Raw genomic sequence first — 16893 nt, 5'->3', positions numbered from 1 at the left:
AAATATTTTAAATTTAAAATGAAGACAAGGAAAAACACAGAAAGGCATTAGAGAGCTGGCTTCATGCTGTTATCGCTGCCTGATGAGCTTTTCCAGTGGGCAGGGTGACGTTACTCGCTGCAGCTGCAGCAGCGGTTTAACTCCGCAAAGGTAGAAGGAAGCTGCGGGACAAAAGCAAAAGCTGCTCTTTGGCCCGTAGCAAAAATAAAGCCAATGGTGGCTGAGAGCTGCCTCCCCAAGGAGCTCTGCCCACTGGCGGTGCTGATGCACTCGAGGCTGTGATGAAGCCGTTCAGGGGCACTGAGAGATGCTGCTCCGCAACCCGAGCCACCGTCCGGGCGCCCTGGCCGCCGGAGCTGCCCTTGAGGGGCTGCAGCCGTGCTGCAGCTCTGATGGCAAGAGCAAGGCGAGCCAGGGCAGTGCGAGGCTGCCTGCCAGCTGGGGTCAGGGGCACCTCTGAGCTCACACTACCGGGGAAGGAGGGTCCCGCCAGGTGCCATCAGTCAACAAGTGCTCCAGAAGCCCCGGAAAAAGCAGAGCGGCGTGACAGTTCCTGGAGAACCACTTCCCGGCCCGGCGTTTCCTCTGCCGGTTTACAACTGCCACCTGGTTAGGAGACACCTCCGGCAAGGGCTGGACAACAGCACATTCCCAGGCTGTTTTTCCAAGCCACGCTGACAAACTGTGGCCTCTTCTGCTCGGACACCAAGCCCTGCAGTACAAAACCCTGCATGCTGGGAGCTAGCGAGAAGTTCAAGGCTGGGCAGACATTTTTTCCCACACGTTTTTTTTTTCATCTCTCTGAAAGCTTTTGCAGCTTTAGCTGCCATTTTTCCCACTGAACAAACAGGAAACTCTGGGAAAGGAGTCGCTCTATGACTCATATCTAAGAGCCTAATCCTTATTTAGATAAACGCTTTAGGTTTTCCAAGGGAGAAGGGAGCTGAGGAGGTGCCAGGATTATTGTCTGGCCAGCGATATCACACTAGCTAGCATGACAGCCGCCCAATCTAGCGCGCCCTGTGACAGGGAGCCGCTTCATTTCACGCGTCGGGACCAAAGGCAGATCGCTGGCGGGTCAGGAGGTAAAGCTACCCGCAGCGCACTGCTGCCAGCACTGCATCTCTCTGCCGGGAGGTGCCTTCCCAAGGTCAAAACCCTTGCGGTGTTCACGACCGTGAACACCTTTTCCRCTATCAACAGGATCGCCCTTGGAAAGGGAAGAGAGCAAAGCATTAAGGAATGTGGGGGCCCTCGCAGTCCCACCGCTGCCCTCCAGCACGGGCGGAAAAGCTGCTCTTTCTCCTCCGCCCTGCACATGCAGCCGGCACATTTTGTGGCTTCCCTCGCGTTTTCCATGAGGCATTTCAAGGCAGGTGGCAGAATTAACGCTGAGCTGGCACCGCAAGCACAGGGCCCTCCTGGGGCTCCCCGTTTCCTGGGCCTCCCGCGGGCACATTCGTGCCCTTCAGCCGCTGCGCGTTTTTCCCAGCCCGCCCAGATCCAGCTGCTACGCAAACGTCACGTCAGCCCCGCCGCCCCGCTGTCTGCAAACCCGCTGTGGGCAGAGGCACTCACGCGTTCGAGGCTGCAGCAGACTGGAAGAGAGGGTGCGGGGAAGGGAAGCCCAGCTGGTGCTTGTAGAACAGAGGCAGCCACTTCCTTTGACCATGCTTTTTTTTAATGACACACTGTTTATGCGATGCCTGGGAAAGTGTTTCCTTACCCCTCTCTCCRCCAGCCCCACAGACCTGCTTAGGCAGACGGTTTGGTCCCTCGCCCGCAGCCTAAGTTGGCAGCTTGCAACACAGCTCCCGAGCTCAGCAGGCCCCGGTGGAGCTCACAGCAGGATGAAGGGCTCCTGGAGGGTGGGCTTTCCCCCAGGTCTGTCCTGCGCACCCAGGCAGCCCTAGCTCCGAGGAACTGCCCTCYGTGAGCACGCAGGAGCTGCCGCGGGGATGAGCCCGCCTGCTTTGCAGAGGAAAACCGTCTGGAAAGGCTCCCCGAGGTTGAGAGAGAACCAGTGCTGCTGCATCACCTCCCACTCCTTAATCTCCCACAGACAGGAGGTCGCAGACCTGGGCGCTGGCTAACGTCAGCCAGATGGGGTCCTGAGACAGGGCCCCTCGCTGTCTGGACTCCCAAATGCAAATGTCAGCCATCTCCATGAATAACGTCTCYCCCCACACACACACCTCCCTGTAACCTTTTCCCTCCCCTGCATTTAGCAGGGGAGGCCAGGGGCTGTTCACGCAGCACCTCTTCCCCACAGGCACACCCTGAGCGAAACGAGATCAAACACACCCGTCGCAGCGCCGAATAAATCTGGGATCCGGAGAGCCTGCGCTGGGGAGAACAGGGCAGACGCCTCCGCTGCTGTCACTAGTGCAAACAGGGAGYGCCCCGGCTGGCCGGCACACTGCGAAGCTGGCTGGGAAGCGCTCTGCCCCCGTGCCTCAACTGGGCACAAATCGTCGGCCTCCCGAAAGTGAGGCACCGGTCTAAAAAAGGGAAACACGAGCTCTCCAGGGCTATTTTGCTGCTGTAGACAAGAGGGATGTTTTAAGAGCTTTGATGCAGTGATAAGTCGCATATCAAAYGAGTGGAACAAAGCAAGTTCATTTACTGGAAGCAAATAACCTCGTCAGTGCCTGCATCTGGCTTGGATCAATGTTGAGGATGGCCCTGTGCACTCACATTCTTGCACAAACACGTGCACACGCACARCAGCACAGCTCATGCATGTGCTGTTATTCACACGCACTCATACACTTGCTCATGCAGTCTGATCGCTCCCACAACATCGCCAGCAGTAAGGAACCGGGTTCAAACCAACTGAGCAGATTAACGCTGATCTAGAAGCACTATCATCTCTGCAGCCACGTGTCTCTCTCTCTCTCCCCTCCCATGTCAAAGCAAAAGGGGGCTACAAATTCTTCCCGACAAATCATCTGTGCTCTGTAATCCTCTTCCAGCACTCTGACAGCACAGAGCTCATGGGCAAACGCTCTGCACAGAGAGGTCCTGTGAGCCTGTGCACTAGGACACAGCCCTTTTTGCTGCACACAGCCAGGACGGAGATGGGACAGCTACCAGCTCTTGCTGGCCCTGGCCCAGGGAAAGATCTTTGGGCCAGTTGGTAAAGGCCAACTTCAGCCACATATAAAAGCTCTCTCCAGAATTAGCATGCAGGTGGTACGAACAGCCAGGGCGAAGCAGGGAGCGCACGGACTTGGCAGTGTGCTCACACCCCAGAGCTATTTCCTTGCTCCAGTGGCTTAGTGTGACTGCAAAGTGCTACCCTGTCAACAGAAAAAAGTGCAAGTACCCACCAAGTGCTCAGGGAGCTGGTAGGACTTTCCTGGACGTTCTCACAGAAGATGTGAGTTCAGACTCCCCTAGGAAGAGGTCTTGGCTAGATGCYCTTATCTCAACCATTTTTTGAGGAGGTGGGAGAGGGGAGACAGAGAATATAACCTCCTTCCCCTCCAGGAGAATTAAATAATATAATTCTTGCTCTTAAAAAAAACTGCAAATCTTACAAATTGAGAAAAACTTTGTTATGATGTTGGGGACAACACAAATATTTTCACCGTGTACATGTGATCTTGATCACAAGGTCTTCACTTCTGGCATCTTCACTCTGGCCTTCCCATCCTCAGAGATCATGAACTCTCTGAGTTGGACTAGAGCCCTCCARAAGTCCCTTCCTCCATAAATCTCTCCATGCTCCTGTGATAAGAGTTGCCCTGTTCCAGTGCTGGTAACATGGGCCTCAGCTGGAAGAAGGCAGAGGCTACCTGCTTTACAGAAAACAGAGGCCAGCAGAAAGCCTTATCTCCCTAACATTTTTTAAAGCTGGACTAAGACTTGACCACGTGCCAAGACAGTGAAAAAATGTGGCCAGCAAAGAAGAGAAGCCATTATAAAAGCAGGAGTRAGGGATGGACATTAGGAAATAGTGGAGATTACAATGATAGCAGATGATAAGTAGCAGATCAGGAAGCGGTTGGAGAAATGGAACATATTCAAGCTAGCAGGTGCGGAGGATACACATCCCCAGGCCAGAGAAACTTGGAGAGCAACTGGCAGTCATTTGGGGAAGGAAAAATGAGAGAGGAATTCAGTGACGGGAGGAAAAGAGGAGYGAGCTCCCTCAACTTCCTCGCAGAGGTCCCGTCATACGAGAGTTGTTGGAGAAAAGGCAGAGCTCGTGGGCACAAGCGCTGAGTAGTACGCACCCTCATTCCTGCCTGGTCCACAGTCACCTTGTAAGCGTGGGAGCAAAACACGATGYGTAAGCGAGCTGCCCTTCCCTCCCGGCAGACACAACCGTTCTCACCAGCTCTCACAGACAAGCGCGGCTTTAGGCTTTGGCCATGAATCAAGGAAAGATGGTTCTCCCCATCTCCAGGGTAGCAAGCACAAGCGTCTCCTCTGCCAGCAGTACAGTTCCCCCTGCCTCCCCAGGACCTGAGCCCTGGCACTAGCTGCCAGGAAGGGCACCACGTACTTACGTTCAGAGCATTTTTAGCAGCTTCAGCTTCTGAGCGGCTGTCAAAACTAACGAACCCCACGGGCTGAGGAGGGAAGAGAGGAGAGGCGAGTCAGGCACGTAGGGGAGCAATGGCACCTCCTTCAGCTGCATACAAAGCAGTTCCCTGTGATGGGAAATGCGGATCTGGGATCTGTGCCCACAAGTGGTCTTTGCRTCATGGAGGGCTGGGGCCAGCTGAGGCTTTTTTGGAAGCGGCTAGACATTTAGGCTGGCACTCAAGCAAAGGGCAAGGCCTTGGAGCAGCAGCCTCTGGTGATGCACACAAGGGCCACAGCCCAAGGCAGGTTGGCTCTGYTCTCTGCCTGGAGGACAGGCTCGTGTCGCTGCAGCCCTCCACTGCAAAAGGCAACTCATTCCAACACAAGGGCCGAGTCCAACTGCCCTGTGACCCTCCTGCTCCCAGGACACCTGCCCTGATCGCCCCTAAATGGGCCCTTGCCTCTGCTGCAGATGCATGGCTCTGCCACTGGAAGCTGAGCACTCCCCGCAGTGAGGCTGCACACAAAAATCAGGGGATTGGAGAGATGAGGAAAAAAGAGGACTAAACTAAGGCTGGAGCTTAGAAGAGACGAGACTTTGTGTTGGGACACTGTTCCCAAATTGCACAGTGCTGGCAACTATGAGCATCCGGTTCTGAAAGGCTCTTACCTGCTTAGACGTGAGTTTTATAAGAGACCCTTCATATCCCTGCAAGAAAAGAGAAAATCTGTGTTTAGCCAAGATCCTTATGAGACGGCCACAGACAGATAATGCTCAGCATAGCCAACCACGTAGAAACTGGTGTTACCGATCCCTCAACATCTGAGCAAGTTTTCCCCACGCTGCCACACAGCAGAGCATGCTGGACCAAGACACAGCTGCTGCAACAGCAATGCCTGGTCTTGGGAACAGCTGGCCAGCAGCAAAACCTGCCAAGAAGGGAAATTTGGCCAGGCGGAGATACTGGGGAGTAGGGAGTATTAGGCAGACATGATAGTGAGCTTGTTACAGTTGTAAAGGATTAGCACAGGCTCAGTGGCTCAGTGCCGCTGCATTTTTTGCAYGGCTGTTTAATGCCTGATCGTAGCTTGATAATACCATCTTTTGTATTTTAAAAGAGCCAATATCTGAACTCCAAATCTGTCATGGTCAAGAAACATAGTGGAGATTTTTAGAGGTTCAAAGTCAGTTCTCTTCTGCTATTAAATGGAGTGTAAATCAATGTGGAATTTAAACCTGTGTATAATCAAAGAGCCTGATACCACTTCTCTACATTTTACTGAAGGAAAAAACATGGAGAAACTTGTATCAGTGAATGAAATGACCAAAGTAGTTTTTTTTCTGGGAAACCAGTGGGCTCCTGGATCCTGCTAAGCTTAGAGACCACTAGCCCATACACTTTGCCCAGCCTTGCCAGGAAATACCGTGACAAGGACTGGAAGCAAGCTCACACCTCCTGAGTCTTGCTGCAGTATGCTAAACTGGGGCCCAGCTTGGAGCAGTGAATGGGTTTCTAATGCCTTTGCAAAGGCTAGGTCCCCACAACATAACCCCAGACACACTACTTGATCTTAAACTGCTCTGTTTGCAAGGGCTTTTTGCTGTGCAGGTATGTTACCATCTTTTGCACCCCTTTTTGCTTTCAGGTCTGCGGAGAGGAACCACGTGGTGACATTGGGATGGTGCAGGTTGCCAGCTGAAGGAATGTGCTGCATGGGTCACCGCTACACTCCGTTGCTGTACAGATGTTTGCAGACCACCTCTCCCCCCAGGGGACACAGATTTCGTACCTTAAAGGGCCTGAACAGAAGGTAAAGTTCCCGGGGCTTGATATCCAGAGGCAGCCCGCTCACAAAGAGTGTCCTGACCTAGAAAAGAAGGAAGGAAGGTTCATGGGGACCTTCATCCACTATCTTTGGAATAGAACTGTAAATAACGTAGATAACCCACGTTGTGGACACTTCCACTATTTCTTCTATAGTGCAGGAATGTCCATGTTTTGAACRGGGCTGATTTTAAGTAGTCTGTCCAGATTTCTAAAAGTCACCTTTTAACAATGTACGAAGGATTTTAACTCCTTTTGGGTGGATCTAAGAGCGGTGATAAATTATTTGCTGTCGTGCAGCATCCTAGAAGTAGGGACAGCTTGCAGAAATCCTGATTCCACAACTAATGATAACAACAAGATTGCAAAAGTGAGAACTTAATCATTTCCCCCATGGGAATCAGACTGCACTGGTAGATCACAGCACTCTGCAAATAATCCCTGATGGACTTATGAAGTCGCTCCGTCCCACCGAAATTGGCTACGCCAACAGGATCTAACAGCGTTATAATCTTGTTAACATCCTGGAGAGATCAGGTAAAAATAATCCCACAATAGTAAACTCTGCTGAATAAATAAGCCCTGAAAGTCCTCTCTTCCTCTTTCTATCAACAACTCACACTGTGGTATCCAGCAGTGTCCACAGGGAGCTGATTTCCCCTTGTGTGGTGGGAATGGTAGGTAAGGCCAAACTCTCACCTTCGCCTAATTGTCGAACTTGGCAAATACTATACATTCCTGCCGGCTGAGTGAGGGCGTGCTACGTGCAAAGCCACCAGAAGGCTCTGGTGGGGTTGCTAGCTGCGACCTTACTTTGGAATAACTTGCTTGTCCTTGAAAGCCTAATGAAAACATTAGGGCGAAACGCTTATCTTTTTGAGTCTTTACCAAGGAAATGAAGCCTTGCTCTTACGTGTGCACCCCCTCAYGCACCCTCCCCTCATCCTGGGGGACTAGATGCACCCTCCAGAGGCCCCAAAGCTTTGATATCAGTGCATTTGCTCCAAGCCAGACATAAGCTCAAACATATGCTCAAAGGATCAAAAAGAAAACTATGATAGTAAAAAGGAACAAGGGCAGGGGGAGATGCCCTCCTTGCTTGCAGGGACCCTTTGATCCTACTGTTCAAATTGCTCCTGCCATGCAGACAGGATGGGGGGGACTTTGCCCTTCCTTGCAAAGAAAATGTTGACCACTTCTGCTCAGATCAGTGCTTGACCTGAAGAGGAACAGAGGAGGTGGACACACTTGGATGCCTAGGGAAATGGAGGAAGTAGGTGACAGAAAGAGATTGGACTGGTTATTTTAAACCTACCAACAACACAAAGTCTGAGAAGGACTTGATGGCTTCATAAATACCCTAAGGTAAACATCAAGGAGGGACAAATTTTGTTTAGAGTGAAGAGCCGTACCAGCATAAGCTCAGAGGAGCTGTGCACTTGAACCACTTTCTGCGAGTTCCCAAGACAGCTTGTGGTCTCTCTCCTCCTGTTTTGGAGGCCGAGGCATAAAACCAGCAAGGTCGCATCCAAAACACCTCATCTCCTCCCATTACACCAGCCTTGCTGCCAGTGGGGAGTTCACTTGCCAGAGGCTTGCTAGCCCTTCTGAGCAGGCACTTGTTCAGAGACCATGAGTTGGGGAAGGCCTGTGTGCCTCGTGCTCCCCTTAAAAAGCTGTATGTGATCTGCCACTTGGTTGCCCAGTTTCAGTGGCAGGCTGGACAGTGGCCTTTTGGCAAGGCCAGTTTGCTAAGGCTACAGAGCCCAGTGATGAAACGCTTGCTTTAAAACCATGAGGTGCACCACAGAYGCTTGGAAAAGGGGTCTTTTCCAGTCTCCGGGGCCACATGGTTGCTCCACATGAAAGACTCTGCAGCTAATCAGACGGGAGTTAATCTGAGTGGTATGACCTGCAGCAACTTGCCAAAGAAATCCCTATCTCGCCTGCAATGTATTGCAAAGGCTTTTAAGCCCATTGTGTTAATTGAGGCAATCCATTGTGTTAACCTATCAAGATGAGCTAGCTTCACTCTAGGAAATTGTTGCCGCTCTGCTAATGCAGCAGAAACGAGATCTGCAATTATGTCAGGCTTTTCTGAGGCAGGTAAAACCCTGCCTGGGTAAAACCCCTTGAGTCAGAGCTGGACTGTGTATAAAAGCTGGGACTCTGAGTAATTCTTATGCTTTTTTAACTGGAAGAGCAGCGTTGGGTGGAGAAGATGATAGCCTAAGAGTTGTATCTGCTGCCAGTCCCTTGCAGGTTGTCCAGCAACCTCATCCAAAGACTGACCAGGCAGGAAGCATCGAGCTGTGGCTTACACAGGTTTGGGGCCTGTCACCCAGGAAGCCCTCAGAGCTCAGCCTGACACATGTTGTGTTGAGATCCTAGGGCAGATGAGGCCACCCCACCCACACAAACTGCATTTAGGCTCAGGCCTGGGGCTGGGGCTGGCCCTAGCCACTCTAACAACTGACTCTGCTTGTTTGGGGCTGCACCCCGGCTGGTCAGGTCCCTACTGCAATCCCTCGCCATCCCAGCAATGAGGTCACAGGTAAAGGCAGGGAGCATGTTGTTTTATATGTACATATATGTATATACCCTGCAGTGAGAAAGCTTCCCTCATTTAGGGTACGGAGGAACTCAAGTCCCTCAGATGTGAAGTGCTTTCTAGGCACCCAAATGCCTTGGGAGAGGTGGGCAAAGGAGTCACAGCAGCAGTCAGTTGTACCAGCCCTGGGTGACAAGTTGCCCATTCTGGACTGGAGGAAGGGAAAAGAAAACCCTGATTTTTGGCCAAGTTTCCTGGCCTGTAGTTCTGCCAGCCCACCCACTGTCTGAGCTTAAATGCTGGAACACATAAAACTGCCAGACGAGGCCTAGTCTTCAGCTGAAATTTGTTCTTTCTCTTGTAGATAAAAGATATCTAACACATCTCTGAAGATCTCGGGAGTGCAAACATTCCTGCTTTGTGTAACAAAACCTCTGGCTGACCTACGGCAAATATCTATTAAATAACAAAAGGTACTCAGCTCCGTCGGCACAACACGGGCCATTTGCATATAGCCCTTATGTCAACAGCCCAGGCACTGCTGATACGGATCACTTTATGCATGCGGGCTGGAAAAAAAAAAAAAACAAGCTAGCTATGAAAGTACAGAGARACAGCACTTAACCTGTCTCAAAAAGACAGGTACCTGGGTTTAGATAGCCACAAGTCAAACCAAGAGCTGTGAGCTCATGTGTACCTAGTCTGCAACCCAAGATGGGACAGACCAAGGTGGGAAGGGGTTTCTCGAGGGGGTTTCCATCCATCTTCTGCTCCACGCAGGGCAACCTCCCAGCTGCGTGAGGCTGCTCAAGGCTTTTGCCAGGTGGATGCCGAGATCTCAGAGTGAATTGGATCAAGGTAGGCATGGCCCAGCGTGATGACCCTTCCTAATCTGGAGTTGCTGTCTGGTTTGCAGCTAGAGACCACCCTGGAGAACAGGCCCAAAGCACCCTGAAAAAAGCATTTTCATGACACTGAGCTAGCAGGAAAGCAGATAGATGGACCCCAGGCTTCTAAGTGGCGGGTTCTCCTTTCCAAGCCTCAACTGCTTTGCAAAACCGTCAGATCGCTAGTTTTTGCTTCTGCTGTGGGAGTTTCTTGGAAATAAACCTTGTGCTGTTCCCAGCCTTCCCACCTAATCTTTCCTCTCTCCTGCATGAGGAAGAACAAGCAACAAGCCTGCTGTTTGTGATGGGACTATCTACAGTGGACTGGTGACTGTAGTGACTGATCCCTGCTCCTTGAAGCTGCTCACTACTGGAGCTGTCACCATCTGGCAGCATGTGCTGTAACGCAGCCAACACGGACAAAAACCAGGGACTGCAGGTTGTACCTCAGCTGGAGAACCATGGCAGGGAAACCAAGCTCTCCAGACTTGCATGCTGTAAGGAAATGTCAGCTACATAAGGAGAGAGAAGGGGAGATGGGATTTCACTTCCAAATTCAGCTACTTGGACTCTTCTTGCTGTTGTGATGTTAACATGTCACACTGGGTGGAGACATACTGTGGCCRGCGACCTGTCAAATGTCAGCCACAACAGATAGGGCATGAAGAGCTTTTAAGCATCACTGTACCTCATCTTCCCAACTTCAGCTCCCAAATGCCTCCCCAGACATTTTCCTTTAGCAAAGGTGATCCAATGCTCTCTAGCTCAGGCTGCTCTGGGCCAAAAATGGAAGCTCCTCCTCCAAACAAGACACAAAAGCTCACAGTTTGCCCCACTATACAGCATTGTGCCTCACTGCCACCCACGCCTCCAGAACCGCTGGATCTCTGGGGAGAAAATGTGCCGCGGATGCTTTGGGGGACATTGTTTCTGTTTTGGAGAAGATCAGCCAGGATGAGCTGCAGCCTTATAAGGGAAAGCTGAGCTCCAGCCCCAGCGCCACAAAATTTGCATTGCTCCCGAGTAAGTCATGGCTGAAGCCTTTCAAGCTTTAARGACATGTTGGATTTGGAGCAAGTGGAGAACCTGCATTGGGAAGGACCTGTGTGTTCCTCCCACTGATCTTCAGGCATACTGTGAGCCTGGAATGAAACACAGGGACCTGCTCCCTGTCCTCATTTGATAAGATTTGACCTCCTGTAAAGAGGGATGGCACTACAAGCTAAGCAGCTATTTTGGCTAAGAGGGAGTTAGCACAGAAAGACTTTCTGTAAATGCTCAGAACTCTTTTGAGTATAGTCTGGGTAAATGATTGTCAAGCCTCCAGTTAAAAAGCACTCATATCTTTGTCCTCCACAAAACCACTCAAGAGAGTCCTTGAGTAACACCTCAAATGCCACGCAACTGCTGAGAGAAGTTATAACCACATAGCAAAGCTGCTGGGAGCACCCAGAAAGCCTTCTGCGTTGTTCTAGCATGGGGAGAGAGGAGATGAGCCACACAGTGAGGCAGCGTCYACCATCAAGCTTGATCCATTAAACACTCCACCATCTCTCAAAGGAGGCACAGCAATTTCCTGAATGCAGGGAAGATAACGGAAGGGAAAACCCACTGGGTAGTGGCTGCTGAAAGTATGTCACCAGATATTACCCCACAAGTGCCACACAGAGCTCCATACACCATAGCAGCTCACATCAACTAGGAGGGGCTGACCAGCAGAGCTGTGGCAGAGGTGGAGCAGAGGTATTTGTCAGAAGAAGCAACCAGCCCCCTTGAGAAGGTGCTGCAGTTCAGCCCCTCGCAGCAGGCCATGGCCAGGCATGCAGCCTTGTACAGCTGAGGCCTGTGTGACGGTCCCAGCAGGGCTGTGGAGCTTTTGCTTGCAGCATGCCAGGCTCTAATTGCCTGGGAGCTCCTGCCAGACAGACTCAAACTATGCCTGACCTCTGCTATCCAAGTTTCTTCTGGCAGGAGCTGCGGAGAGAATCATGCAGCTAAGCTCCAGAAGAATCTCTCGTGCCCATGCTGGGGCTAATCCTCCAGAAGATGGCCAGCCCAAGATGCGTGTGTGCAGGCCAGTCAGCTCAGCTTCCCTGTCCAGCTCGGACATCCCTCTCCACCGCAACGACAACAGAGATGACGGCAGCAAGTCTCCCATTCCCTCGTTAAACTGAAAGTAATACTGAAATCCCACCACCCCCAGACCAACAAGCCCTCACCCAATAAATGCAGATGCAGATGAAACGTCGCACTCCTTAGGCTCTCATAAAACACCATGCAGCACTTACAAACATAAAACAGACCTGGAAGTACTTGCTCTCTCTAGGTACTCGTTTCTCCCCACTACTTGTCCAGGAAACCATAGCGCTGGCTTAGCAGATCCCACAGGCAAGTCCCACCTTTACTGCCTGGGTCACGGAGGAAAACAACATCACCATGGGAAAACATGAGGGCTGCCCTCAGAGCACAGTTGTCTTGGGTAGGAAAGACATCAAGAGAGTAGGACTCCTCCTACAGCAGCTCCAGCCCTGCCCAGTCCCTGCCAAAGAAGGGAGCTGTGCTGCTGCAAGGCTTCAGCTGGGGTAATTTCCACATATCTGGTCCATCCTGAATGTATCGTGCTCCTTTCTAAATCACCAGGGCAAGGTTTCACTGCATGGAGGTCTAACCACTCCTGTTTGTAACAGAGGGTGATTAATTCCTCCCAGCATCCCAGAGGTCATTCTGTTTTCAATGCACTTGGCGTGTTTTTTGGCTGGAAATTGATGCTAAATGTATAGACTGTATATATTTCCTCCTGCCAGAATATTGACTTTGCTCTATATAAGCTCCCTCTACTGGAATTTAATGTAAACAAGGCAAGCTTATCCTTTCCTAGAAGAAAGGTATTTTGCTTCGAACACAACCGGAAAAACACTGACTGTCTTTTTTTGCCCCCTACAAATAGCTACTTTCTGTGAGCAATAAAAAGAGCTGCAGGGAATTAGGGGTGGAGTGGGCCCTTTCTGGAAGCCCCAGCACTCGCTCTGCTGCTGTAGTTCCAAAGGGGCCTGACAAAATCCAGCTCTCCACCTATTTAACTGCATCAGAAGCCATCAGAGCTCATCCCCATCTTGCCTTGGGGCACAGGACTTGATTGCTGTGAACCCCAGCAGCTCCTCCTGCCATTTTCTCCCAGCATTTTAGCAGCATTTAGCTTTTAACAGGACAAAAGTCTTGATGGGTTTTTGTCTCCTGCCCTACTCCCTCCTCCTGCTACCAAAGACATCCAAGCTGCTTAGCGATGCCCAGTGGATGCTGATAGGTCCTGATGGTACTGACCTCCACAGCAGCCTTTCATCTGTAACTGGAGGGCTGAGCTGGCTGCTGCATTACAGTTTCTGCTATGTTACCCGCTGATGATAGCTTATTTTCAATAGTGATGCTTCAGCCAGTGAAAACCTTGATTAAAGAACGTGAAATCACTCTGACTGTCGTAAAAATGCCGACCAATGCGATTGCAAAATAAAGAAGATCAGACTGCGGAGCAATTCAGGCCTCAAAAAGTAGGCTTGTTTTTTATCTCATGTGCCCCCCCCACACACACACCATTTGACATAGTCAAGTTCCTTCTGAGGCACGCTGCCCTCAGTAATCCCACACTCCTTCGGCAACAGCAGCAAGGAGAGTAGGGTCAGCCCGTGGGCATCTGACCACTTCGTGGGTTGGGACAACACCATTTTTCTTATTTTTGGCTCAGCTCCTCGTGCTGCTTTTTCTCCAAGACCTACGTAGGTTCAGCTCTAATTGCTCCTCAGTTAGAAGGTGAAAAAAAAAGTGAAAAAAATGGCAGGGGAATCTTTCCCTGCTGCTGCAGTCCCTGAGCAGAGGACTGGAGAAATCGTAGAAGAAGAGAAATATTGCTTAAAAGAGACCTTTGGAGATCTCTAGTCCAGCCTCTGGCACAGTGCATGCATGACTCCAAGCTTGCCTGGCCACTCTAAGAGGAAAGGAAAGAGTGGAAGGACACTGATGGTGAAAGAAGAAATCTCTTCGGCAGAAAAAAGACAATGCCACGATGTCAGTAGCAAAGAGTGAAATGGAGGCAACAAAAATACATAAATTCAGCAGAAACAAGTATCCTGAAAGGAATGAAATGAGGGACCACAACAATCCACCTCTAGTACGCGCTTATTAAAAGAAAAGCAACTTGAAATCTTAATACATATGTAGGGAGAGCGAGTTTCTAGCTCAGACCCTTGGCATCCCTTGGTCAGCTTAGTGGCTTATCTGCATCTGCAAAATGTGTGTTTGTGCAAGTCTTCCAGGACAGCAGGGATATTTGCACGACTGGGATACAAAGCCAGCTGAGGAGCATCCCTGCATTCTTCAAGCAGTGGATGGATGGAGCAAGGAGATGCTTTCTGAGCAGGGAGCATGCCCCACAAAAAGCAAGTGGGAGTTTTCCCACCAATTTGAGTMAAGCAGGCTGCCTTCAAGAGCTGGTTTGGGTCAGCTTATGGCTTGGCCAGAGTCCATGGGGGTAGGATGACCCAAGCAGTCGTGAGCAGCCTGGCCCAGTCCTAGCCACTGCCAGACAAAAAAGGCCAGAAAAAACAGCAGACCCCTCTGCAATGGTTCCAGAAAACCAGAAAAATGGTTCAGGCACTGACCATGCGTCTCAGCTGGCTCTGCCATGTGAGGTGTCTTGTCCCATGCGCTCTCTGGCTTGGAGAGATCCATTCTTCAGGCTGGCACGCCAGGACTTCTTTCTTTTTGGTGCCTTGGAAACAAAGCTGAGGACACAGGATGGAGGTCCTTGACCCTCCCTGACCCTTCCCAGGCTCCACTGCCAGTGAGGAATTTTGGGAGCTAACAGGAAGCCATGGTGGTRGCTTAACCTCCCTCTGAAGTTAAGCCAGTTTCATCTTGCAGCATGTAATCTATTAAGGCTCTGGTTAATAGTAGACCTGGATCTTCTGGGCAATCTGCAGTGAGAGTTACTGACCCCTGACACTCCGCTGTTGAGGTAATTAGCAGCGTGTTGCAGACTGGACTCTGCAGCACTTAGCCCATGCTCCAGTTTTGTAATGARTAAGCTGGCTCTGGCTTTTATAATTCAACCCAGGCCTCCAGAAACAAGACGTGCGCCCTGGAGACAAAGCCTGCTCCTTGTCRCACTCTGTCCAACAGGCACAGGTGCCCTGCAGCCAGCTCTGCAGGCTTTGCAGCTCCCCACGTGGCTCCAACAACCGGCAGCAGCATGGCAGAGGCGCAGCAGTAGGAAGCCCCTTGGAGAGGGGTAGCGCAGGCCCTCTCACACCGAGGACAGCCTGATCACAGCGGCTTTATGCCAGGGAGGAGAAGGTACCCGTTCCCTGCAGAGGGGTGGCAAGAGCCAGCTTCGGCTCATGGTCCTGTCCAAGCAGCAGCTTTGTGGGGCCGGGAGGCAAATCCCGCAGCTATTCAGCAAACGTTGTTTAGAACAGCTCCAGAGCAGACTTGGTGGGTTAGGAGTCAACTTGGAGATTAATCCAAACTTTTATCTTTGCTAAAGCTCATATATTTGTTAGTTTTTCCTTTACATATAACCACATGGTGTATCTGAGCAGAAGATTAATGGCTTTAATAAAATGCAACAAGACGTTCCCTCGTTCCAGGAATCAAGAAAAACAAAGTGACTAACCAGCACACGAAGCATCCGACCCACGGACACCAGCTTTCTATTAGCCTAAAGTAACGCAGCAGTGCCACTGAAGAGTCCCATTCCAAGTGATAGATGCCGAATTTGAAAAAGGCTTAAATTCACATTTTTATGTTAAGCAAATATTGATCAACTGAATTTACATCTCTCTCTGTGTTTGTGGGTACCAATTAAATTTCCTTTCAAGCTGCAAGCAAGTCAATGCCTGTGAGTCAGAAAGGAGTGGAAGGAGCCCTTTGGGGAACATTAGTCCTTGTGGCTAATCCTACCCAGCRTTACTAACCGGCAAATGGCTTTGCTTTAACACTCACAGTTTAATGTGTTGCGCTTTGCACAAAGTCAGCACGCCAGCTAATTGGAAACAAGGAAACGCGGCACTGTTGCCACTGTCGGCCTCAAATTGCGAGTCAGCTTACCCGGCTAAAATCACTCAACTGGCTTAGACATCCTACGAGCAGTCCGCAAAAGGGAAGGAGCTCCCAGAAGGAGCAGCCAGACCAAAACAAAGCCTCTAAGGTGAGCCACAGGCACAGGTCCCTCTTCTTCGTCTGTGTGTGTTCCTTGTCCCTGCCCCTGCACAGTGGAGCAAGAGTGCAGAGGACACAGATACCCAAGAACTGGAGTTTCCACCTCTGGTTTCAACCTCTCTGACTGGCAGGGCCTGAGACTGAGGGGCCAGCAGAACCCTGCACACAAGAGCACAGGCCCCACAGTAATGCAAGAACTTCCCAGCACGAGGATCCAAGGCAGCAATTTTGCAGCATKCCCTGCATTTGCMAACCTGCCACTCCAGGAGCCGGCACGTGCCACCCCCGTGCAGASCTGCTCTCCAGGAATCTGCTGTCCRCAGTAGGGTTGGCACAAGCTCTGCACACCCAGCACCCACRTCATCCCCTGCTCTGCAAAAGCCAAGGCGCTGGTCTGCTCATTGCAAGGCAGGCAAGTGCCTGCGGGGTCCTGGTTGTGGTACTCACCAGCCCTGACCACAGACCTGCTACCACCAAGGTGATGCAGCCACCTTTCCRGCTGGGTTTTCCTCCTGAAGAGGGTCCCAACTTCATGAAACAGGTGCCCACGGAGAGGGCTAAGGCCCCTGGCTGCTAGCAAGCATCAGAGCTATTGCAAACACCCTCAAAAGCTCAATATAAGAAAGCATATAAGCCTTCTTACCCCAAACGCTTTAAAAGCAGAGTCCAAGAGTCCTTGAACCAGAGCGACTGATCAAGTGGAACGTGCTCTTTAAAGGGAAGTTGAGATCAGCACATCATCCCAAGGCTCCTGAAGCTGGAGATTGCTGATAAATAACTCTTTGGGCAAAGTCACCCCCGAAGCAAAAAATACACTGACAAATTCACAGCGTCGGAAAGCCACGTCTCCCATTTCTTTCTGCTCCCTTATCCCACACTTCAT

General features: G+C 50.9%; 1 protein-coding gene across 3 annotated transcripts in view; it reads right to left on the bottom strand.

Moving 5' to 3' along the window:
* RBPMS (RNA binding protein, mRNA processing factor) overlaps window positions 1–16893 on the bottom strand; it is a 41606-nt gene that overhangs the window by 15548 nt on the left and 9165 nt on the right. For all 3 annotated transcript variants that reach the window (XM_085310771.1, XM_085310773.1, XM_085310772.1), the window contains exons 2-4: window positions 6328–6405; window positions 5207–5245; window positions 4518–4580 (exon numbers count right to left, since the gene is read on the bottom strand). In XM_085310771.1, coding sequence (XP_085166897.1) covers window positions 4518–4580; window positions 5207–5245; window positions 6328–6405 — 180 coding nt within the window. The remainder of the gene's footprint in view (window positions 1–4517; window positions 4581–5206; window positions 5246–6327; window positions 6406–16893) is intronic.

The sequence above is a fragment of the Rhea americana genome, unplaced genomic scaffold, assembly GCF_003343005.1.
Source record: "Rhea americana isolate MKP2758 unplaced genomic scaffold, rheAme1 scaffold_326, whole genome shotgun sequence".
NCBI lineage: Eukaryota > Metazoa > Chordata > Aves > Rheiformes > Rheidae > Rhea > Rhea americana.
This window is presented reverse-complemented; position numbering and strand designations above follow the sequence as displayed.